Source organism: Arachis stenosperma, chromosome 3 (assembly GCF_014773155.1).
Source record: "Arachis stenosperma cultivar V10309 chromosome 3, arast.V10309.gnm1.PFL2, whole genome shotgun sequence".
Lineage (NCBI taxonomy): Eukaryota > Viridiplantae > Streptophyta > Magnoliopsida > Fabales > Fabaceae > Arachis > Arachis stenosperma.
Genome location: NC_080379.1, coordinates 121396720 through 121423304, shown reverse-complemented (window position 1 = coordinate 121423304; position 26585 = coordinate 121396720). Strand labels below are relative to the sequence as shown.

General features: G+C 37.8%; 1 protein-coding gene across 2 annotated transcripts; it reads left to right on the top strand.

The window, feature by feature from the left end:
- The first annotated feature begins 981 nt into the window (after positions 1 to 981).
- Positions 982 to 4861, top strand: LOC130970340 (probable inactive receptor kinase At4g23740). Of its 2 annotated transcripts, none has more exons than XM_057896400.1 (4): positions 982 to 1238; positions 1332 to 1381; positions 1840 to 3183; positions 3860 to 4861. In XM_057896400.1, exons 3-4 carry the CDS (start codon positions 1944 to 1946, stop codon positions 4537 to 4539), a joined length of 1920 nt encoding a protein of 639 aa, XP_057752383.1. In that variant the 5' UTR covers positions 982 to 1238; positions 1332 to 1381; positions 1840 to 1943; the 3' UTR covers positions 4540 to 4861. The 2 variants fall into 2 exon arrangements, with proteins under 2 accessions (XP_057752383.1, XP_057752384.1); XM_057896401.1 differs by having other exon boundaries at positions 1327 to 1381.
- The last annotated feature ends 21724 nt before the right edge of the window (positions 4862 to 26585 follow it).

Sequence of the window (26585 nt, the reverse complement as noted above, 5' to 3'; positions counted from 1 at the left end):
TCCCAAATGCTATTATTCTCCAAAAATGATAAATAATAAAGAGCCAGGATCCAAGTCTACCAAAGGACTTAAGTTCATAATTAATAAGAAAGTTAATTAACAGTATTGTATAACAACTGATTCGAACGCAAGATCCTGTCCATACATAGTAGCAATATTAGCAGATAAATATTTAAATGTTTTAAGAAGATAACCATTCCTATTATGATGTATAATTGCACAAGTACTTTTTTGAAGAAGATAACCATGAAAAAAAAAAGAAGCTAAAATGATGATTTACCTTAATTAGGAACCTCAATATCACTAGTTCAACCATCCAATTTTTAAGTATAATATACCTTACTGGCTTACTTCCCTCATTTAGTTGGCTATATTTTCCTTATTTCTAATTCCAAATAGATGGTAAAATATAATTACAGATCCTACATATATACCAATACAGGATGTATTTTTATTTGGAATACTACGAACATTTTGGATTCCTTGTTTGAGAGATGATAAAAATAGTATAACAGATTTTATTCTTTGAATTCTATGAAAACGAAAGTTAAAGTTGTCAAACAATTTTTTTAAGTCAAAATTATCAAACAATCTAGATATGATGGCAAAGTTTTAAAAAATAAGCCATTTAATTCTATTTCTAAAACTCAATAAATAAATGATGTATTTTTCTTATATTCAAAGTTTTTTGTATAGATAAAAAGAAAAGGCAATTAGAACAAAATTTTTTAATTGATTTTGAAAGAAACATCTCTTTTTTTTTTGGGGGGGGGGGGGGTGTCCTCATTGGAGAGGAACTAGATTAGATAACCGGAGAATTAAATTAAATTGATAACTATTATGCAATGTGGAATGAAAGTATTAATTAATTAATTAAGTATAATTAGGGAAGGGAAGGCCCACATGTGACCCATAGGGACCACATGAGTGTCCATCCCATCGACCATCATCCATAAAACAGTCACACTTACTAGTTCAGTATTTCCTTGATTCCTTCCCACAAAGCCAGTAAGCCACAGCCATCAACAGCGGTTTTGAGTTTCCCTTCTCAGTTCTAACCGTTACGCTTCGGAGTCATACTCGCATTGACTCACCCAGCGGTAGCGGGGCTCCTCCACCCATTAAGCTAACGTCTAACGTCTAACTTCTAACGTCTAACGCCCTTCGCCTTCAGTTACATCCACCGCACACACCAACACCATAGAGCCGTTTCTTCACTGCAACACCTCATTCACTTGGTATTTATTCTATTTACTCTCACACTTTTCTTCTATTTCTGCATTTATATACCTCCATTACTCGTCACAATACATCACAATCTCATAGCGCAGGTAACAGGCACAGATCTGGAACGAAGCAAGAATAGGTTCTACCCAACTGAGTGAGTAGTAGCCCCTTCCTCGCTTTCAATTTTTGAATTCGGAATAAAAAGCCAAAAAGGAGCACCGTATCTGCTTGCTTCTCACTCTCTTGGAACCACTTTCCCTTTTTTGTTTCTTTATTTTTACTGGATTAAATTAATTTGTGTTCCCTTTTCTAATTTATTTTGAAAAAAAGAAGGAAAGAGAGGGATTAAAAACAGAACCTGCCAGCGCTCATTCTTTTATGCACAAGTTTCTCAGTGTCCCCTCCTGCTTTCATCGACAACCTTCTAGGAATCAGATTTCTCTTTCCCACGCTCTTTCGGTTTTTTCTCTGTATCAACTTCTCAAACCCTCCCCCTTTTTCCCCTTTTATTCTGTTTTCCAAAGCGGGAATGAGAGCCAGATTTTGTATCTTATGTTTACACTAACACTTGGTCCTTCTTCTTCTTCTTCTTCTTCTTGTCTTCATTTTCAGCTCATGCAGCAGTTTAGTAGTATGCTTGCAGTGTAAATAAACAAGCCGAAACACCTCGTTCCCTTTTGCTGCTGGAAGTGGAAAATACTTGGAAAAGGGTGGAAATGGAGTTCCTACGTATTTTGTTATCTTCCATTTGTTTGTTGGTTGTGATTGATCACTGGCAAGGAAATGCTGAACCTGTCGAAGATAAGGAAGCTTTGCTTGATTTTGTGAACAAATTCCCTCCTTCTAGACCTCTGAATTGGGATGAGACCTCCTCCATGTGTGCCAATTGGACCGGAGTCACTTGCAGTGAAGATGAGTCCCGGGTCATCGCCATTCGTCTGCCGGGGGTTGGATTTCGTGGCCCAATTCCGCCGGATACTGTTAGCCGCCTCTCGGCACTGCAAACTTTGAGCCTCAGATCCAATGTCATAACTGGGCGGATACCTTCTGACTTTTCTAATTTGAAGAACTTAACTTTACTGTATCTTCAGTTCAACAATTTCTCTGGTCCTTTGCCTGATTTCTCAGTTTGGAAGAATCTTACTATTGTCAATCTGTCCAATAACCATTTCAATGGCAGCATTCCTGATTCCCTTTCCAATTTGACCGAGATTGCTGGTTTGAACCTTGCAAACAACTCGCTTTCTGGCGAAATTCCCAATCTCCAGTTGCCAAGACTGCAGCTGCTGAATCTGTCTAACAACAATTTGCATGGGAGTGTGCCTAAATCCCTCCAGAGGTTTCCTGATTCGTCATTTTTTGGAAATAATATTTCTCTTGGGAGCTCTCCTGTTGTTCCGCCAGTGCCTCCTCCGGTTTATGGGCCTTCTTCAAGATCTAAGAAGCATGGAAGGCTAAGCGAAACAGCACTGCTGGGAATTACTATTGCCTGTGGTGTTCTAGGCCTTGTGGCATTTGTTTTCTTGATCTTTGTATGCTGCTCAAGAAGGAGGGGTGAAGATGATGATGCCTTCAGTGGGAAGTTGCACAAGGGTGACATGTCTCCCGAGAAAGCTGTATCGAGGAACCAGGATGCGAATAATAAGCTGTCTTTCTTTGAGGGGTGTAATTATGCTTTTGATTTGGAGGATTTACTCAGGGCTTCTGCTGAGGTACTGGGAAAGGGAACGTTTGGTACTGCATACAAGGCAATACTGGAAGATGCAACCACGGTTGTTGTGAAGAGGTTAAAGGAGGTAGCAGTTGGAAAGAAGGATTTTGAGCAACACATGGAAATAGTAGGAAACCTTAAACATGAGAATGTGGTTGAGCTCAAGGCATATTATTATTCCAAAGATGAGAAATTAATGGTATATGATTACTATAGCCAGGGGAGTGTCTCGTCAATGTTACACGGTATGTAGCATAATTTTAGACCATTGTTTTGTCAATAATAAATGTCTGCCATCTTACTTGTTATTAGACTTAATATCCTTAATCTGCTACTAGTAGAAATATATGATCCCTCATATTTACTATTTCAGATGAACTTGATTCATCATAAAAAAGGGGACTTGGATCTTCAATTAGCTTTTTGTATGATTTCACCTCCCTAGCTTATCATGTGTTTGCCTGAGTTGGTTTGAAGAAATACTCTGCATCTCACGAGGGAAATTTAACTTTCTTTCCTAAGAACTGCTATTGTTTCTCAATTGTTTGAAACATTCTTTATGTAATGTAAGTCTGACTAAGAACTCGGCTATAACAATTTTGATGGAAGTGTTAACTTTGAAGTTAGAAAGTTTGGCTTCCCATTTATTGTTTTCACTTTTCAGAAACACTGGATCATTACGTTGTACATGATATATCGCTCATATAAATTTTTGCTTTTTCCTCTTGAGGGCAGATAATTTTAACAGGGTTTCTTACATATGCAGTTTGCTTGAGAAGTCAGGATTCAAACTTTGCAACCAAATAATCAATTAAAAGCAATCTGAGTTAAAAATGTTATTTTAGTCAATTGTACACATTGCAAACTATGTCCATATACTGTCGGTATGTGTAACATTTGTCATGCTTCTGAGATTTTCAGGTAAAAGAGGAGAGGAAAGAGTGGCTCTAGATTGGGATACTCGGCTGAAAATAGCCCTAGGTGCTGCAAGAGGCATTGCTCGTATCCATGTTGAGAATGGAGGTAAACTCGTGCATGGCAACATCAAATCCTCAAATATCTTCCTCAATGCTAAACAGTATGGTTGTGTATCCGACCTTGGTCTCGCATCCATAATGAGCTCACTTGCCTTACCCATCTCACGAGCTGCTGGTTACCGAGCACCTGAAGTTACGGACACCAGGAAAGCGGCACAACCTTCAGATGTTTACAGCTTTGGCGTGGTGTTACTTGAGCTTCTGACAGGGAAATCTCCTATTCACACAACTGGTGGGGATGAGATTATCCACCTGGTGAGATGGGTTCATTCGGTTGTGCGAGAGGAGTGGACAGCTGAGGTGTTTGACTTAGAGCTGATGAGGTATCCAAATATAGAGGAAGAGATGGTGGAAATGCTACAGATAGCAATGTCATGCGTGGTAAGGATGCCCGACCAGAGACCAAAGATGTCTGAAGTTGTGAAGATGATAGAAAATGTGAGGCAAATTGATGCAGAGACTCGGCCGTCGTCGGACAACCAAGCAGAACAGAAATTACCACAACATGACATCGATAATTCCCCTTCTTCCTCTCCCTCACCCTTGCCAAAAGGAAGTGAATGAAAGAGAGAAAGAAATCTATTGGCTTTATTTGATTTGATTGTATCTGTCAATGTTTTACTGAAAGTTCTGAACAAGAATGATTAATTTTTGCCGCCCATATTCAAGTTGCATGTGACTTGGTTAGTGGGTACTTCCCCCATTCTTCCCTTACTTTAATGTGACATTAGATTTGAGGTTGTTTTGTTTGCACCAAGAAAAGGACACCTTTTCCTTGGTAGATGGTTTACTATCTTTTCTGAACTTCTCCATGCTGTAGGTTTAAGGTTTGTAAGGTTCTTGGAATATCATAACAAGAGATTGAAATACGAAAAAGGTTGTTTGGAACTCAGAAGTTGACCTCTCTCCTCTTTTACACGCTGCTTGTGTTCATAGTTCATACAATGATCGGAAACACTATACAGCTAACTTATTTTTTAATTTTTTATGCTAACATGTTGAAACAACCGAGAGTCTCGAATTTAAAAAAGAAAAACTGATGTCAAATGCCTCAAATAAGTGACACGGTTTGTCTTTATGTGTTGACAATTCTTAAATGGTAGTAGAATAAATGAATAATCTTTATAAAGATGTAATAATGTTTCAGCCAAAATTTATAAGAAATTAAAGAATTAAAGTCAAAAGCAAAAATTTATGCGTGTGCTTTCCTCCTACGTGCTTGGTTGGGAAAAAGGACAAGAAAAATAAGACTGCAAAATTCAGAAAGCCCTGAACACGTAGCACGAATCCATTGACCCCCTCGAAGGGTATATATTTTGTTTTTTACTACCACATCGCTTGATTATTTGCTAGTTGTGCATGGAACCCGGAGAAATTCGAATTGGTTTTTCCTTGCCGTTCTTCTTTTATTTGGATAATTAATTAAAATTGAGTTTAACGTGAAAAGTTATTAGTGGCATTTGGGAAAGAACATGGTAAAAACTAAAAAGGGTGCTATAAGAAGAGGGTGAGTACTAAACGAAGACAACATGGACCACGTGTTAAGTATTCCGTCAATTGTCACCGGTGAAAATTTTAAGTGTTGACATTAATAATTGGCATCGATCAAATAATCAGGAAGAAGGGTCCAACGAATGTGGTCCAAATCTTCTCCTTCTTAAAAGGAGAATGTTGTTTGCTTCAACACTTGATATATGGATGAAAATAGAGACTCGTGTATTGAGGTGTTGTCTAAGGGGAAAAATTATGCTTTATATGTACAAAAGTAATTCACGTTGCTTTAATGACTTAAGCGTATGCCTCTAATTTTAATAAATAAATCTAGGGGATGAATTTCCGGCTGAATCTTTTGTTATCATTATCACACTATTTTGTTTGTGAAAAGAGACGACAAATTGAGTGTAGAAGCAGTCTCTTTCATTTGTTTAACTTAATTTTATACATATTTAGTTTCGGTTATTATACAGGTGTTATGCATATTTTTAAATGATTTCAAATTAAAAGAAAACAATAAAATACTTTTAATATAGTCGAAAGATTTTGAATTTAAAAAAAATGCAAAAATTTTAAAAGAAGAAAAAATAATTTGCAAAAAAAAAAGTATATTATAAAAAAGTAAATTACAAGAATTTTAAAATAAAAAGTAAAAACATAGAAGGAATCCTACAGAAAAGAAATTCGAGGCAGACTTAGAAAGTCGCTAGTATATGAGTGTACGTGAGTGTTTTTCTGAGAGTGAATTTTAATCTCTTGATGCTACTAAACCTTTTAAATTTATAAAGTAACCCAACCAATCTTATTTCGCCAAGTGTCACACCTCGAAGGATTCAAAAAATAGTTATTCCTGCCAAACGCAAATCCAAGTAACTGTTCCCTTCGCACATGCTGTCTTTGATATCCATATTTCGACGTGTAAACTTCACGCTTCGACAATTTTGAGTGAATTGAGACCTTCGGTATCGATTTTCATCTTCTTGAGTCGACATCCTAGATTAATCCAATCGATCGAAAATCTTCGACCAACAAATTGTCCCTAAGATTATTATTGTCATCGAAATTTTTAATAAGATGAAAATAGTTAATCCTAAATAAATTTCATTCAATACCAATAATAATTAAAAGAAAAAAAAAGTCCATTCTCATGCTTAATAACTGCATTAATAAGCACGACCCCATTAATTGCGAACATACGCATGCCATTAATTAAATACATTTCAATTTTTTAGGGTTATAAATTTATGAAGAGCAACTTTCCCTTCAAAAATTCAAAAATTTTCTCTGAGTCCGTTTATCTTTAAAAAACTATCCTTTCAACTTCTAACTCCATTTTTGCCGCTACAAAGGAATTCAAGTTTTAATCCTTACTTTTCTTCTTCATTTTACTAGTATGTTCCTCTTTTTTCTCACTTTTATTATAATGAACAACTTCTATTCAATTTTTAATTCATGAAATTGAATGACAACCTTGTTTAATCGCTAGGGTTTTTACACAAGCATGAGATTATTTCTTCTACATTCTACTAAAATCAACATTGAATCTTTTTTTTCTTTCAGTTTTATGCAAGAATGGATGCCTCTCCTTCTGTAGTATCATCCCCATCAAAAAATAAAGGAAAACAAATTGAGAAACACAAAGAAAGAAAAGAAACTACAAAACTCTTCAAATATTCGAGTTTAAAAATCCTTTCTGCTGATGCAGATATTGTCATTGAAGACCCAGAAGATACCACTAATGGCAAGAAAATTTTATTCCCCTTTTCTGTTGATAATGAACTTCATTGTTTCCTTAGCCCTTTGAACTCTCCTGAACAAGCAAAAAAGATTTTTCACTATTTTTTGAGTAGTGAAAATCAGGATTCGCTAATTAAACAGAATTTTTTTGTTGCCCCTTTTATTGATAATTCTCATCCATTTCGTAACAATCCCAAGACTTCTTTCAAAGGTGCAAATTTTTTTGCCTGGTTTCAAATATTAGAACCTTTTAAAACCGGTGCAAGAAAATTTTGAGGAATCTATGACCTTCTCAAACTTTTACAATACCAACAATCAACTCATCATTGGATGATCGGAGCTACCTTATATTTTTGGAGCAAAACAACTAACAATTTTTATTTACCATGTAGTATGGTGGGTCCCATACTCTTTGATATAGCAACTATCATAAGACTCCCATCAAATGGCCTTACAATTACTTTTGACATAAAGCCTGAACACATATACAACATCATCGAAAAAAGTTCTTATGGCTTAATGTCATAGGAGAACAACGTACACTGGTGTGCGAAATTGTGATCACTACTTTTCACAACTCAAATAATCCCTAGTAATGGCCCCAAAAACTTGGTGCTCAATACCATGGCATAAACACAACTTTGCACAACTAACCAGCAAGTGCACTGGGTCGTCCAAGTAATAAACCTTACGCGAGTAAGGGTCGATCCCACGGAGATTGTTGGTATGAAGCAAGCTATGGTCACCTTGTAAATCTTAGTCAGGCAGACTCAAATGGGTATGGGTGATATACGAATAAAACATAAAGATAAAGATAGAGATACTTATGTATATCATTGGTGAGAACTTCAGATAAGCGAATGGAGATGCTTGGTCCCTTCCGTCTCTCTGCTTTCCTACTGTCTTCATCCAATCCTTCTTACTCCTTTCCATGGCAAGCTTATGCAAGGGTTTCACCGTTGTCAGTGGCTACCTCCCATCCTCTCAGTGGAAATGTTCAACGCACCCTGTCACGGCACGGCTATCCATCTGTCGGTTCTCGATCAGGCCGGAATAGAATCCAGTGATTCTTTTGCGTCTGTCACTAACGCCCCGCCCTCAGGAATTTGAAGCACGTCACAGTCATTCAATCATTGAATCCTACTCAGAATACCACATACAAGGTTAGACCTTCCGGATTCTCTTAAATGCCGCCATCAGTTCTTGCCTATACCACGAAGACTCTGATCTCACGGAATGGCTGGCTCGTTTGTCAGGCGATCAACCATGCATCGTGTATCAGGAATCCAAGAGATATTCACCCAATCTAAGGTAGAACGGAGGTGGTTGTCAGTCACACGTTCATAGGTGAGAATGATGATGAGTGTCACGGATCATCACATTCATCAAGTTGAAGAACAAGTGATATCTTGGAACAAGAACAAGCGGAATTAAATAGAAGAACAATAGTAATTGCATTAATACTCGAGGTACAGCAGAGCTCCACACCTTAATCTATGGTGTGTAGAAGCTCCACCGTTGAAAATACATAAGAACAAGGTCTAGGCATGGCCGTGAGGCCAGCCTCCCAAGGAGGGTTCAATCATAAAAACATGATCAAAAGGTTCTAAGATTGAAAGATGAAAATACAATAGTAAAAGGTCCTACTTATAGGGAACTAGTAGCCTAAGGATTACAAAGATGAGTAAATGACATAAAAATCCACTTCCGGGCCCACTTGGTGTGTGCTTGGGCTGAGCATTGAAGCATTTTCGTGTAGAGACTCTTCTTGGAGTTAAACGCCAGCTTTTATGCCAGTTTGGGCGTTTAACTCCCATTTTGGTGCCAGTTCCGGCGTTTAACGCTGGGAATTCTGAAGGTGACTTTGAACGCCGGTTTGGGCCATCAAATCTTGGGCAAAGTATGGACTATCATATATTGCTGGAAAGCCCAGGATGTCTACTTTCCAACGCCGTTGAGAGCGCGCCAATTGGGCTTCTGTAGCTCTAGAAAATCCACTTCGAGTGCAGGGAGGTCAGAATCCAACAGCATCTGCAGTCCTTTTTAGTCTCTGAATCAGATTTTTGCTCAGGTCTCTTAATTTCAGCCAGAAAATACCTGAAATCACAGAAAAACACACAAACTCATAGTAAAGTCCAGAAAAGTGAATTTTAATTAAAAACTAATAAAAATATACTAAAAACTAACTAGATCATACTAAAAACATACTAAAAACAATGCCAAAAAGCGTACAAATTATCCGCTCATCATACACCAGTTACAAATGATGAACATGTGGCCTTCCTTTACTATTGGCTTAATGTCATAGTTTTTTATTCAAGAAGCGTCTCAATGCAAAAACTATATCCCTTTTGCTGTCCTCATTCATGAAAAACAGAAGTTTAACCTACCTTTACTTCTTTTAGGAAATTTGTATGATGAATTGGGTCAAATAGTCGATAGTCTCCATACCAGATCCTCAATCAGTGCTGGAGGGCCACTTTGGTTGCTACAACTTTAGCTAAATGCAGTTTTTGGAAAACATATGAAACACAAAGGAGGGACACTTCTTCCCGAGAAACTAAGCACCGAAGGCCTCCGATTGGTTACCTTACAACCAAATTTCATTTATTCACACTTAACCACTAAATATTTTTGGGAAGTTTTTGCCAAGCTTTATTCAAGCAAACATTTCCAAAGTGAAGATTTAAATTTTACTCCATTTGTCGACCGTAAATGTGGACCAACTTGGTTTCGACGCCCAATGGTTCGAAAGAACAACGATGATAATGGTCAGCACTTGAATGACAAAATGTGGTCGAACTTCCTTATAATTCAAGTGGTATCGACAAGTATACCTCAATATAAAAAAATACCAATTTTGAGTCACACTCCGTGCCCCCCCAATTATGTGGCAAGACAAATAGGTTTCTCTCAAGCCATTTCTGCACCATTTCCAAGCAAAACTCCTCCTCTTTGTAAAATTAACTTCAAGAGTATGAAATAAATCGACAAATTCCTTGAGCATAATGAGAAACATAAAAAAATTACTTCCCACTTTCTTTTGTTTGCATAGTGATAAACCCCGTTTTGAGGGTTTATCTTGTGTTGAATCTAGAGCATTTTTGCTAACCTTTTCTCACATTTATTCAATAAAATAGCATAGTTTAATGATTGTCTCCTAATTTGTGCTCAAATATGAAAACATACTTTTAGACCCTTGATTTGATAATTTTAATCTTTCTTTGATTCCACTAGATGCCTTGATGTGTTTGCTAGTGATTTCAGATTGAAAAGGGCTAAGAATGGATGAAAGGAGTGAAGAGAAAGCATGCAAGGTGGAAAAGTCATGAAAAGCCAAAGATTTGGGATACGTCCATGGACGCGCACGCGCACTAGACGCATACGCGCGGACCGCGCAAAAACCCATGGACACGCAGGCGTGCTGTACGCGTACACGTCGATGCTGGCACATGATTTTTGAGTGAAAACATGCCCAGCGAATTCACAGAGGCTGTGGGGCCCAGTTTGGAACCAACTTTGGCGCCAAAATGCTTAAAAGGACCTATGATTGAAGGAAAAGGGGGGATCCCATCATTTTAGACATTAGGACTTTAGATATAGTTTTAGAGTTAGTTTTCTAAAGAGAGAAGCTCTCTCTTCTCTCTAGAATTAGGATTAGGTTTAGGTTAGAATTTCTTAGATCTAGGCTTTAATCTTTGCTTTCATCTACTTCTACTTTTCAATTCTACATTCCTACATCTTGTTCTTCTATTCTCTTGTTGTAATTTCCTCTATTTTGTTTCCATACTTTGTAAGTTGATCTACTCTTGTTCTTCTTATTTTCTTTTAATGCAATTTGAGGTAATTCATGTTTTAATTGTGTTTTTCTTAATTGTTGTTGTTAATTCTTTGCAATTAATTGTTGTTAGATTTCATTCTTGTTGTCAATTTACTATGCTTTCCCTTTATGCCTTCCAAGTGTTTGATAAAATGCTTGGAAGGATGTTAGAGTAGAACTTTATGTTCTTGGCTTGAAAAGGTAACTTAGGAACTCTTGAGTTACTAATATTCGAGTGATTGATGATTGATAGCCGTTGATTCTAGCTCTCATTAATTTAATTAGTGAATAGTTAGGACCTGTGGACTTGGATTGATATAGCTCATTTGACCTTCCTTTACTTGTTAGAGGATGATTCAATGGGATTGATCCTTGCAATTATCATGTTGTGATTAGTGATAAGGATAGAGATCATTGACCATCAAACCTTGCCAAAACCGCTTTATCATTTGTTTTCCATTGTAATTTACTTTTCTTGTTCCTTATCCAAAACCCCAAAATATACAACTCATAACCAATAACAAGAATACTACCCTGCAATTCCTTTGAGAAGACGACCAGAGATTTGAATACTTCAGTTGTTAGGATTAATTAAGGGTTTGTTACTTGTGACAAATAAATTTTTATATGAAAGGATTATTGTTGGTTTAGAAACTATACTTGCAACGAGATTTCATTTGTGAATTCTTTACCAACCAAAAAATCCAATAATCACATAGATTACATTACCAAGTCATTTGTTGATTGGTGGGGGAACTACTATTCCCGCTACGATCGAACATTGGAAAACAGTTTCCAAAGACTTATCAAATCTCCTATAGATTTCCTCGATATCTCAACTTCCAAAGCTTCGAAAAGGAAAGCCGAAGCACCTCAACACCAGGAAAGAAAAAGAAATGAAAAACTTCACCATGAATCAAACAAACTGATAAGGTAACTTTTAAAGTTTTTATTCTATCTTCCTCTCAATATAAGTTTCCGCATATTTCTTTTAATCATATCACTGTACAGGGAAGAACTTCACCTCGAAAATCGACCGATAAACCCACTGACATGTCGACAGCAAACACTCCAAACAATTCAAACACATCAATTGCGTCCTCAAATACTTCGAACTCAAGTAACATTTCCACAGACTCAATGCACTCTTCAAGCTTACTTGCTCGAGAAGCTGAGATATATCGATAACTCTCTATTTTTATTTCAACAAAATCATAGCATCAAATACTTGTTTTCGACACTTATCGCTAACCACTTTAAGTTGAAAAATTCATCAAAGAACCAGCTTTAAATCTGAATGCAACACCAACCAAGAGTAAATCTTCAGTCACAGAAAATAAAGAAAAATCACCTTCCTCATCATCAATTGGGCATGTTTGTCACACTATCTGCAAAATGAAAAGGAGGTCGATCAATCTAACAAAGAAGAAGATGCCGGAGCTCAATAAGAAAAAGAACAACCTTCAAAAACTCAATCCATCGAAAATGAAGCTTCCCCTGAAAGGATCGATGTTGATCTCACCACCCTTTCCTCCCCTTCTATTGAGAAGATTCCATTGAAATAACCAAAGAAAAACATTGAACTCATCTCTCAAGCTAATCTACAAGCTAGAGAAACAACAGCTCACGTCGATAAAGCCAAACCTACTGGTGCGTGAAATTAGAACTCGCACAGCTGAACTGGCAAGTGAATTAGATCGTCCAAGTAATGCCTCAGGTGAGTGAGGGTCGATCCCATGAGGATTGTCGGATTGAGCAAGCAATGGTTCTCTTGCAGATCTTAGTCAGGCGAATAGAAAAGAGTGGTTGTTGTAGAAACTCATCAAACAAAATAAGAACGAAGGTAATACCAACTTGATGTAGAAACAATGATAAGAACGCAGTTAAGGCCTCGGAGATGCTTGTTCTTCAGGATTAATGCTCTTTACTAACTACTTTAACAATGAGTGATCCATTCAATGGCAAGGCTGTACGTGATTAAAGTCAGGGCCAGTGGTCATTAATCTCCGCTGATCCACATCAAATGCCACACCAATGGTCAATTGGTTTGAACAAGGGTGAAGCTCACGCAATTCAATTTTTAATGATCCTACTCAAAATACCACAGACAAGGTCGTATCTTCCGGATTGGAGAATAAAGCTCTATGATTCTAGCCTTAGCGCCACAGAAACCTCAATTACCCTTGACTAACAGAATTTTATGTCACATATCCCAATTAGCCCAGATACTCTATTGGAATCTGTGATGCATTCTCAAGCTGCAGCTCAATACTATCCTGCCAAGGACTCGTAAGAACTCATGTAGAATAAGGGGTCATATGCCAGTTCCACCCTAGATTCATAAGGATGAAGAACAAAAATGCATCATAGAATGAAATCAAACATATGTTAAAGTAGAAAAGTAATGATATTAATCCATACGATTGAGCAGAGCTCCTATCCTTAACCTAGGAGGGTTAGCCGCTCATAATTTACAAAGAAAACAGAAGTAATGTATGTGCTTCTCCCCTCCTGGGAGGCATCTTCCTCAGAAGGAAGGAAGTCCCTTATTTATAATAAAAAATCTAAGACTAAACCTAAAAAATATTGTTTTTAATTAAAAATTATAAAAAGAAAATAAAATAAGCTAAGAAGTGCTAAAATTCACTTTGGGACCCACTTGGTGAGTGTTTGGGCTAATGCCTGACGTCTTACTTGAGTTTTGGGCGTTCAACTTTGGTTCCTGCTCCCTGGCTGGCGTTGAATGCCAGTTTGGGCATTCAACTTGGGAGGTTGGTCTTGTTTGGGCATTGAACGGCAGAAAGGTGGGTAAGTTGGGTGTCTAACGCCCATTTTGGGTAGTCCTTTCCAAAAAAAAAAGTATAAACTATTATATATTGCTGGAAAGCCCTAGAAGTTAGCTTTCCAACGTCGTTAAGAGCATGTCAATTGAATCTCTGTAGCTCTAGAAATACTTATTTGAATGCACGGAAGTCAGGATTTGACAGCATCTGCTATCTTTTCTTTGCCTCTGAATCAGACTTTGCCAAAACTTGCCATTTTCACTCAAAGATCACCTAAAATCATAACTAAACCTAAAAACTCAAAGTAGCATTCAAAATGTGATTTTTGCACTAAAACCATCTAAAACATAATAAAACTTAACAAAATATAACTAAAAACACTAAGAAAATAGTACCAAAAAGGGTATAAAATATCCACTCATTACCAACTGATAAAGCTAATCTCAATACTGACACTTATAAAAAATGCATTCAACCTGTATTGAATCAAGTTCCCAGCCTACAAGAAACTGATTTAAAAGAACTCATTTCAGTTGTTTCCAACTTACCTCATAAAGTGGACATGATATCTCAGGCATCATCTGTCGAAAGGTCACCAGGAGGGTCTCAACTTCCAAAAGAGTTATTCCCTTGTGCTCTTGAAGGTTTTGATACACCACAATTTTATGGTTTATTTTGTATTGAATTTGGTAGATTTTATTAACTTTTTCTACATTTATTCACTAACATAGTGGTGGACGAAATTGTGATCACATACTCTTTGTATTTGTATGAAATTTAATAATTGGCTCTATTTGAAGTCACAACTCCGTTCAACTTAACCAGCAAGTGTACTGGGTCATCCAAGTAATACCTTACGTGAGTAAGGGTCGATCCCACAGAGATTGTTGGTATGAAGCAAGCTATGGTCACCTTGTAAATCTCAGTTAGGCAGATTAAATTGGTTTTGGGTTTCGAAAATTAATAAATAAATAGAAAATAAAAAGGGATAGAAATACTTATGTAAATCAATAGTGGGAATTTCAGATAGGTGTATGGAGATGCTGTGTTCCTCTTGAAACTCTACTTCACTACTCTCTCTTCCTTCAATCCTTCTTACTCCTTTCCATGGCAAGCTGTATGTAGGGCATCACTATCATCAATGGCTACTTTTAATCCTCTCGGAAAAATGGTCCTATGCGCTGTCACTGCACGGCTAATCGTCTGGAGGCATCACCCTTGTTGATAGCTACATCCCATCCTCTCAGTGAAAATGGTCCAAATGCTCTGTCACAGCACGGCTAATCATCCGTCGGTTCTCAATTAGGTTGGAATAGAATCCATTGATTCTTTTGCGTTTGTCATCACGCCCAGCCTTCAGGAGTTTGAAGCTCGTCACAGTCATTCAATACCGGAATCCTACTCGGAATACCACAGACAAGGTTAGACTTTCCGGATTTCCAAGATCCTACTCGGAATACCACAGACAAGGTTAGACTTTCCGGATCCCCATGAATGCCGCCATCTATCTAGCTTATACCACGAAGATTCTGTTGGGGAATCTAAGAGATATGCGCCCAGCCTAGAGTAGAACGGAAGTGGTTGTCAATCATGCGCGTTCATAGGTGAGAATGATGATGAGTGTCACGGATCATCACATTCATCAAAGTTGAAGTGCAACGTATATCTTGGAATAAAAATAAGAGAGAATTGAATAAAAAGTAATAGTAATTGTATTGAAACTTGAGGTACAGCAGAGCTCCACACCCTTAATCTATGGTATGCAGAAACTCCACCGTTGAAAATACATAAGTAAAAGGTTCAGGCATGGCCGAATGGCCAGCCCCCCAAAACGTGCTCAATGGCCTCCTAAGATGAAAAATAAAACAAAACTGAGACCAAAGATGAAACGTGGTCAAAAGACGTCTAATACAATAGTTAAATGTCCTATATATACTAGACTAGCTACTAGGGTTTACATGAGTAAGTAATTGATGCATAAATCCACTTCCGAGGCCCACTTGGTGTATGCTTGGGCTGAGCTTGATCAATCCACGAGCTGAGGCTTTTCTTGGAGTTGAACTCCAAGTTATGACGTGTTTTGGGCGTTCAACTCAGGATCATGACGTTTTTCTGGCGTTTAACTCCAGACAGCAGCATGTACTTGGCGTTTAACGCCAAGTTACGTCGTCAATTTCCGAATAAAGTATAGACTATTATATATTGCTGGAAAGCTCTGGATGTCTACTTTCCAACGCCGTTGAGAGAGCTCCAATTGAAGTTCTGTAGCTCTAGAAAATCTATTTCGAGCGCAGGGAGGTCAGATTCCAACAGCATCAGCAGTCCTTTTGTCAGCCTTTTTTCAGAGTTTTGCTCAAGTCCCTCAATTTCAGCCAGAAATTACCTGAAATCACAGAAAAACACACAAACTCATAGTAAAGTCCAGAAATGTGAATTTAACATAAAAACTAATGAAAACATCCCTAAAAGTAGCTTGAACTTACTAAAAACTACCTAAAAACAATGCCAAAAAGCGTATAAATTATCCGCTCATCACAACACCAAACTTAAATTGTTGCTTGTCCCCAAGCAACTGAAAATCAAATAGGATAAAAAGAAGAGAATATACTATAAATTCCAAATTATCAATGAATATTAATTTAATTAGATGAGCGGGACTTGTAGCTTTTTGCTTCTGAATAGTTTTGGCATCTCACTTTTTCCTTTGAAGTTTAGAATGATTGGCTTCTCTAGGAACTTAGAATTTCGGATAGTGTTATTGACTTTCCTAGTTAAGTATGTTGATTCTTGAACACAGCTACTTATGAGTCTTGGCCGTGGCCCTAAGCACTTTGTTTTCCAGTATTACCACTGGATACATAAATGCCACAGACACATAACTGGGTGAACCTTTTCAGATTGTGACTCAGCTTTGCTAGAGTCCCCAGTTAGAGGTGTCCAGAGCTCTTAAGCACACTCTTTTGCTTTGGATCACGACTTTAACCACTCAGTCTCAAGCTTTTCACTTGGACCTTCATGACACAAGCACATGGTTAGGGACAGCTTGATTTAGCCGCTTAGGCCTGGATTTAATTTTCTTGGGCCCTCCTATCCATTGATGCTCAAAGCCTTGGATCCTTTTTACCCTTGCCTTTTGGTTTTAAGGGCTATTGGCTTTTTCTGCTTGCTTTTTCTTTTTCTTTCTATTTTTTTGCCATTTTTTTTTCGCAAGCTTCTTCTTGTTCACTGCTTTTTCTTGCTTCAAGAATCAATTTCATGATTTTTCAGATCATCAATAACATTTCTCTTTGTTCATCATTCTTTCAAGAGCCAACAGTTTTAACATTCATAAACAACAAGATCAAAAATATGCACTATTCAAGCATTCATTCAGAAAACAAAAAGTATTGCCACCACATCAATATAATTAAATTAAATTCAAGGATAAATTCGAAATTCATGTACTTCTTGTTCTTTTGAATTAAAACATTTTTCATTTAAGAGAGGTGAAGGATTAATGAATTTTATTCATAGCTTTAAGGCATGGTTACATACTAATGATCATGAAGTAAAGACACAAAATATAGATAAACACAACATTAAAAACCAAAAACAGAAAGAAATAAAGAACAAGGAATGAATCCACCTTTAGTGGCGTCTTCTTCTTGAAGGACCAATGATGTTCTTAAGCTCTTCTATGTCCCTTCCTTGCCTTTGTTGCTCCTCCCTCATTGCTCTTTGGTCTTCTCTTATTTCTTGGAGAATGATGGAGTGCTCATGATGTTCCACCCTTAATTGTTCCACATTGTGGCTCAAATCTTCTAAGGAAGTGTTGAGTTATTCCCAATAGTTGTTGGGAGGAAAGTGCATCCCTTGAGGCATCTCAGGGATTTCTTGATGATGAGCTTCCTCATGCATCTCTTGAGAACTGTGAAGGGTCTCTCTTGCTTGCTCCATCCTCTTCTTGGTGATGGGCTTATCCTCTTCAATGGAGATTTCTCCTTCTATGATAACTCCAGCTGAGTAACATAGATGGCAAATAAGGTGAGGAAAAGCTAGCCGTGCCATGGGTGAAGGCTTGTCGGCTATTTTGTAAATTTCATTTGAGATGACCTCATGCACTTCCACTTCCTCTCCAATCATGATACCATGAATCATGATGGCCCGATCCACAGTAACTTCAGATCGGTTGCTAGTAGGAATGATGGAGCGTTGAATGAACTCCAACCATCCTCTAGCTACAGGCTTGAGGTCCAGTCTTCTTAGTTGGACTGGCTTGCCTTTGGAGTCTCTCTTCCATTGAGCTCCTTCCACACATATGTCCATAAGGACTTGGTCCAACCTTTGATTAAAGTTGACCCTTCTAGTGTAGGGGCGTTCATCTCCTTGCATCATGGGCAAGTGGAATGCCAACCTCACATTTTCCGGACTAAAATCTAAGTATTTCTCCCGAACCATTGTGAGATAATTCTTTGGACTCGGGTTCATACTTTGATCATGGTTCCTAGTGATCCATGCTTTGGCATAGAACTCTTGAACCATTAAGATTCTGACTTGTTGCATGGGGTTGGTTAGGACTTCCCAACCTCTTCTTCGGATTTCATGTCGGATTTCCGGATACTCATTTTTCTTGAGCTTGAAAGGGACCTCAGGGATCACCTTCTTCTTTGCCACAACATCATAGAAGTGGTCTTGATGGCTCTTGGAGATGAATCTTTCCATCTCCCATGACTCGGAGGTGGGAGCTTTTGTCTTCCCTTTTCCTTTTCTAGAGGATTCTCCGGCCTTAGGTGCCATTGATGGTAATGGAAAAACAAAAAGCTTATGCTTTTACCACACCAAACTTAAAATATTGCTCGTCCTCGAGCAAGAGAAGAAAGAAGAGAAGAAGAAGAAGAAGAAGAAAATGGAGGAGAGTGAGAGATGTAGGTTCGGCTAAGTGGGAGAAGAGGGGTTTGTGTTGTGTGAAAATGAAGTAGAATGGGAGGGTATTTATAGGGAGAGGGGGTAGTGTGTATTCGGCCATTTAGGGTGGGAATGGGTGGGAAATTGGTTTTGAATTTTTGAAGGTAGGTGGGGTTTATGGGAAAGAGTGGATGGATGTGAGTGGTGAAGGGGGTGATTGGGAAGAGGAATTGAGGTGATTGGTGAAGGGTGTGACATGGGGAAGAGTAATCACAAAAACTAGGATTAGGAGGTAAGGTGGGAATATAGTAGGTGGGGATCCTGTGGGGTCCACAGATCCTGAGGTGATCCTGTGGGGTCCACAGGATCTAAGGTGTCAAGGAATTCCATCCCTGCACCAAATAGGCATGTAAATTGCCTTTGCACACTATTCTGGCGTTTAAACGCCATGTGGTGCATATTCTGGGCGTTCAACGCCCATGTAAAGCATGTTTCTGGCGTTGAACGCCAGTTTCATGCTTGTTATTGGCGTTCAGCGCCAGCTTTTCTTCTATGGGCACATTCCTGGCGTTCAGCGCCAGAATGTTGCTTGTTTCTGGCGTTCAGCGCCAGAATGATGCTCTGTTCTGGCGTTGAACGCCGGCCAAATGCATCTTACTGGCGTTGAACGCCAGCCCGTGCTTCCTCCAGGGTGCAAATTTTTTTCTGCTATTTTTGACTCTGTTTTTAATTTTTATGGTTTTTTTCGTGACTCCTCATGATCATGTACCTAATAAAACACAAAATAACAATAATATAGAATAAAATAAAAATTAGATAAATAAAATTGGGTTGCCTCCCAACAAGCGCTTCTTTAATGTCAATAGCTTGACAGTGGCTCTCATGGAGCCACAAGGTGATCAGGTCAATGTTGTATAGTCCCAACACCAAACTTAGAGTTTGGATATGGGGTCTTAACACCAAACTTAGAGTTTGGTTGTAGCCTCACAACACCAAACTTAGAGTTTGACTGTGCGGGCTCTTCTTGACTCTGAACTGAGAGAAGCTCTTCATGCTTACTCTCTTTTGTCACAGAGGGATGGCCATGTGCCTTAAACACAAGGTAGTCCCCATTCAATTGAAGGACTAATTCACCTCTGTTGACATCTATCACAGCTCCTGCTGTGGCTAGGAGAGGTCTTCCAAGGATGATGCAATCATCCTCTTCCTTCCTAGTGTCTAAGATTATGAAATCAGCAGGGATGTAAAGGCCTTCAACCTTTACTAACACGTCCTCTACTATTCCATAAGCTTGTCTCAATGACTTGTCTGCCAATTGTAATGAGAACAAGGCAGGTTGTACCTCAATGATCCCCAGCTTTTCCATTACAGAGAGTGGCATAAGATTTATCCCTGACTCTAGATCACACAGAGCTTTTTCAAAGATCATGGTGCCTATGGTACAAGGTATTAAGAACTTGCCAGGATCTTGTTTCTTTTGAGGTAGAATTTACTGAATCCAGGTATCCAGTTCACTAATGAGCAAGGGAGGTTCACTTTCCCAAGTCTCATTACCAAACAACTTGGCATTTAGCTTCATGATAGCTCCTAAATATTGAGCAACTTGCTCTCCAGTCACATCTTCATCCTCTTCAGAGGATGAATAGTCTTCAGAGCTCATGAATGGCAGAAGGAGATTTAATAGAATCTCTATGGTCTCTGTATGAGCCTCAGATTCCTTTGGATCCTTAATAGGAAACTCCTTCTTGCTTGAGGGACGTCCCAGGAGGTCTTCCTCACTAGGATTTTCGTCCTCCTCCTCCCTTGTGCATTCGGCCATATTGACTATGTCAATGGCTTTGCACTCTCCTTTTGGATTCTCTTCTGTATTGCTTGGGAGAATACTGGGAGGAGTTTCAATGACTTTTTTACTCAGCTGGCCCACTTGTGCCTCCAGATTTCTAATGGAGGATCTTGTTTCACTCATAAAATTGAAAGTGGCCTTTGACAGATCAGAGACTAGATTGGCTAAATTAGAGGTGTTTTGTTCAGAATTCTCTGTCTGTTGCTGAGAAGATGATGGATATGGCTTGCTATTGCTCAGCCTATTGCGTCCACCATTGTTAAAGCCTTGTTGAGGCTTTTGTTGATCCTTCCATGAGAAATTTGGATGATTTTTCCATGATGAGTTATAGGTGTTTCCATAAGGTTCACCCATGTAATTAACCTCTACCATGGCAGGGTTCTCAGGATCATAAGCTTCTTCAGAAGCTGCCTCTCTAGTACTATTGGATGCATGTTGCCATCCATTCAGATTTTGAGAGATCATGTTGACCTGTTGAGTCAACACTTTGTTCTGAGCCAATATGGCATTCAGAGTATCAATTTCAAGAACTCCTTTCTTTTGAGGTATCCCATTATTCACAGAATTCCTCTCAGAAGTGTACATGAATTGGTTGCTTGCAACCATATCAATGAGTTCTTGAGCCTCTTCAGGCGTTTTCTTTAGGTGAATATATCCACCTGCAGAATGGTCCAATGACATTTTCGAAAATTTAGATAGACCATAATAGAATATATCTAATATGGTCCATTCTGAAAACATGTCAGCTGGACATCTTTTGGTCAGCTGCTTGTATCTTTCCCAAGCTTCATAGAGGGATTCACCATCTTTTTGTTTGAAGTTTTGAACATCCACTCTCAGCTTGCTCAGCTTTTGAGGAGGAAAAAATTTATCCAAGAAGGCTGTGACCAGCTTATCCCAGGAGTCCAGGCTATCCTTAGGTTGTGAATCCAACCATATTCTAGCTCTGTCTCTTACAGCAAAAGGGAAAAGCATGAGTCTGTAGACTTCAGGATCAACTCCATTCGTCTTTACAGTCTCACAGATCTGCAAGAACTCAGTTAAAAACTGATAAGGATCTTCAGATGGAAGTCCATAAAACTTGCAGTTTTGTTGCATCAAGGCAACTAGCTGAGGTTTCAGCTCAAAGTTATTGGCTCCAATGGCAGAAATGGAGATGCTTCTTCCATCAAATTTGGACGTTGGCTTTGTGAAGTCACCAAGCATTCTCCTTGCATTATTATTATTTTCGGCTGCCATCTCCTTCTCTTGTTCGAAAATTTCTGAAAGGTTACCTTTAGAATAATGTAATTTAGCTTCTCTTAATTTTCTCTTCAGGGTCCTTTCAGGTTCTGGATCAATTTCAACAAGAGTGCCTTTATCCTTGTTCCTGCTCATATGAAAGAGAAGAAAACAAGAAAAGAAAGAGGAATCCTCTATGTCACAGTATAGAGATTCCTTTATGTTAGTAAAAGAAGAAGGGGGTAGAAGAATGAAGAAGGATGGATTCGGATTTTTGGATGAAGAGAGGTGGAGAGAAGTGTTAGTAAACAAATAATTAAATAGAAGAAGAAAAGAGAAAGAGAATTTCGAAAATAATTTTAAAAAGGGGTTAGTGATTTTCGAAAATTAGAGATAAATTGTAATTAAAATTGAAATTATTAATTAATTAAAAAGAATTTTTGAAAAAGAAAGAGGTATTTTCGAAAATTAGAGAGGGAGAAGTAGTTAGGTGGTTTTGAAAAAGATAAGAAACAAACAAAAAGTTAGTTAGTTGATTGAAAAAGATTTGAAATCAAAATTTAAAAAGATAAGAAGATAAGAAGTTAGATAAGATATTTTGAAATCAAATTTTGAAAAAGATAAAATTTTGAGAAGGATAAGATAAAAAGATAAGATAAAAATTTTAAGAGAAAGATATTTTGAAAAAGATTTAATTTTTAAAATGACTTAACTAACAAGAAACTACAAGATAAGATTCTAGAATTTAAAGATTGAACCTTTCTTAACAAGAAAGTAACAAACTTCAAATTTTTGAATCAATCACATTAATTGTTAGCATATTTTCGAAAATATGGTATAAAAAATAAGAAAAAGATTTTGAAAAATAATCTTTAATATTTTCGAAAATAAGAAGAAAAATGGAAAAGATATGATTTTTTTTAAAATTGAAATTTTGACTTGACTTGTGAGAAACAACTAATTTTGAAAATTTTTGACCAAGTCAACCCAAAATTTCGAAAATTTGGAGGGAAATAAGGAAAAGATATTTTTTGATTTTTGAAATTTTTTTTAATTATGAGAGAGAAAAACACAAACATGACCCAAAACATGAAAATTTTGGATCAAAACACAAGATGCATGCAAGAACACTATGAATGTCAAGATGAACACCAAGAACACTTTGAAGATCATGATGAACATCAAGAACATAATTTTGAAAATTTTTTGATGCAAAGAAAACATGCAAGACACCAAACTTAGAAATCTTTAATGCATGGACTCTAACAAACAAAAAATGCATATGAAAAACAACAAACAACACAAAACAAGAAAACATCAAGATCAAACAAGAGGACTTATCAAGAACAACTTGAAGATCATGAAGAACACTATGAATGCATGGAATTTTCGAAAAATGCAAGAAAAATTTTTAAAGCATGCAATTGACACCAAACTTAAAAATTGACTCAAGACTCAAACAAGAAACACAAAATATTTTTGGTTTTTATGATTTTCTGATTTTTTTTTTGAATTTTTATTTTTTTTTTGAAAATAAAGTTTAGAAAAACGAAAAATAAAAGAAAATTTTTGAAAAAGATTTTTGAAAAGAAAATTACCTAATCTGAGCAACAAGATGAACCGTCAGTTGTCCATACTCGAACAATCCCCGGCAACGACGCCAAAAACTTGGTGGATGAAATTGTGATCACATACTCTTTGTATTTGTATGAAATTTAATAATTGGCTCTATTTGAAGTCACAACTCCGTTCAACTTAACCAGCAAGTGTACTGGGTCATCCAAGTAATACCTTACGTGAGTAAGGGTCGATCCCACAGAGATTGTTGGTATGAAGCAAGCTATGGTCACCTTGTAAATCTCAGTTAGGCAGATTAAATTGGTTTTGGGTTTCGAAAATTAATAAATAAATAGAAAATAAAAAGGGATAGAAATACTTATGTAAATCAATAGTGGGAATTTCAGATAGGTGTATGGAGATGCTGTGTTCCTCTTGAAACTCTACTTCACTACTCTCTCTTCCTTCAATCCTTCTTACTCCTTTCCATGGCAAGCTGTATGTAGGGCATCACTATCATCAATGGCTACTTTTAATCCTCTCGGGAAAATGGTCCTATGCGCTGTCACTACACGGCTAATCGTCTGGAGGCATCACCCTTGTTGATAGCTACATCCCATCCTCTCAGTGAAAATGGTCCAAATGCTCTGTCACAGCACGGCTAATCATCTGTCGGTTCTCAATTAGGTTGGAATAGAATCCATTGATTCTTTTGCGTCTGTCATCACGCCCAGCCTTCAGAAGTTTGAAGCTCGTCACAGTCATTTAATACCGGAATCCTACTCGGAATACCACAGACAAGGTTAGACTTTCCGGATTCCCAGGATCCTACTCAGAATACCACAGACAAGGTTAGACTTTCCGGATCCCCATGAATGCCGCCATCTATCTAGCTTATACCACGAAGATTCTATTGGGGAATCTAAGAGATATGCGCCCGGCCTAGAGTAGAACGGAAGTGGTTGTCAATCACGCGCGTTCATAGGTGAGAATGATAATGAGTGTCACGGATCATCACATTCATCAAAGTTGAAGTGCAACGTATATCTTGGAATAAGAATAAGAGAGAATTGAATAAAAAGTAATAGTAATTGTATTGAAACTTGAGGTACAGCAGAGCTCCACACCCTTAATCTATGGTGTGCAGAAACTCCACCGTTGAAAATACATAAGTAAAAGGTTCAGGCATGGCCGAATGGCCAGCCCCCCAAAACGTGCTCAATGGCCTCCTAAGATGAAGAATAAAACAAAACTGAGACCAAAGATGAAACGTGGTCAAAAGACGTCTAATACAATAGTTAAATGTCCTATATATACTAGACTAGCTACTAGGGTTTACATGAGTAAGTAATTGATGCATAAATCCACTTTCGGGGCCCACTTGGTGTATGCTTGGGCTGAGCTTGATCAATCCACGAGCTGAGGCTTTTCTTGGAGTTGAACTCCAAGTTATGACGTGTTTTGGGCGTTCAACTCCGGATCATGACGTTTTTCTGGCGTTTAACTCCAGACAGCAGCATGTACTTGGCGTTCAACGCCAAGTTACGTCGTCAATTTCCGAATAAAGTATGGACTATTATATATTTCTGGAAAGCTCTGGATGTCTACTTTCCAACGCCATTGAGAGCGTGCCAATTGGAGTTCTGTAGCTCCAGAAAATCCATTTCAAGTGCAGGGAGGTCAGATTCCAACAGCATCAGCAGTCCTTTTGTCAGCCTTTTTTCAGAGTTTTGTTCAAGTCCCTCAATTTCAGCCAGAAATTACCTGAAATCACAGAAAAACACACAAACTCATAGTAAAGTCCAGAAATGTGAATTTAACATAAAAACTAATGGAAACATCCCTAAAAGTAGCTTGAACTTACTAAAAACTACCTAAAAACAATGCCAAAAAGCGTATAAATTATCCGCTCATCACATAGCATAGTTTTGTAAATTCTCCCTAAATTATACTTGACGTTGGGATTTTTGCTAGTAAAGAATTTGTAAAAATATAGTCGCGTTGTAAGCATAGATTCTAAACCAACAGAAAATCCCTTCGTACAAACATTTGGTTGTCACAAGTAATAAAACCCAATAAATTATTAACCGAGGTATTCAAACCTCGGGTCATCTTCTCAAGGTATTGCATGGAGGTATGTTCTTATTATTGGTTATGAGTCTTGTAAATTGGGGGTTTTGAAAGTAAGGAAGAAGTATGTTAATTGACAGGTAAAATAAATAAATAACTGTAAAATAAACTCTTGGCAAGGTATGAAAACTGGAAGTCCTATCCCAGTTATCCTTATCAATTGTTATGAGAATTGGATTTTTCTCCCACTAAGTTAACCTCTAACTATGAAGGTAAGTCAAGTGGATGGAATAAGTTTGGTTCATCAGGTCCTAGTCTTTCCTTGGAAAGGCTAGAGTTAGTGGAACTCGAGTTAATTCTTGAAGAATTCCAATTTTCAGTCAACAATGAGTTTGACAACTCAAGGGTTACCAATTAATCAACCAAGGCCAAAAGGGAAGAAAATATACTCGAATGAAAATAAATTGGATAAAGCCAAAGCATCCATAACATATAAGTCTGAAATACCTCAATTTATATTAAATAAAGAAAATCCTAACATGAATGGGCATAAGCCAAATAGGCAACATAAGTAATACAAGCATCAAAGTATCTGAAGGTAAATGAGAAATATAAAGTAAAAAGAATATTGAACCTGATGAAGAGTTGAAATCCTAAATTCTTTAAGAGGAATTCTAATCCTAAATCCTAAGAGAGAGGAGAGAACCTCTCTCTCTAAAAACTACATCTAAATTATGAAAAGTGAAAATTACTCTCTATCTCATTGTCACACACCCTCTATGAATGCATTCCCCCACTTCATAACTTCTAATCTGTGCCTCTTGGATTTGGATCTGGGCCAAAAGGGCCCAAAAGTCGCTGGAAACGAGATCTGCAAATTCTGCAGATCGCGCACGTCACGCGGTCGCGTCATGCAGTCGCGCCAGTCATGCACCCGCGTCAGTTGTATTTCGCAAGTCATGCGTTCGCCTCATCCATGCGCTCGCGTCGATTCTCTTTTGTGCGAACCACGCGTTCGCCTCGTCCATGCGGACGCGTCACTGCCAGTTGCTCCAAAACTCCAATTTGTGCTTTCCTTCCATTTTTGTATGTTTCCTTTCCATCTTTTAAATCATTCCTGCCCTATAAAACCTGAAAGTACTCAACACACAAATCACAGCATCGAATGGTAATAAAGGATAATTAAATTTGATTATTTTAG

Coding starts and splice junctions, on each gene's coding strand:
- LOC130970340 (XM_057896400.1), top strand. CDS start 1,944: ATGGAGTTCCTACGTATTTTGTTATCTTCCATTTGTTTGTTGGTTGTG. Junction 3,184..3,859: donor TGTCTCGTCAATGTTACACG/GTATGTAGCATA, acceptor TGAGATTTTCAG/GTAAAAGAGGAGAGGAAAGA.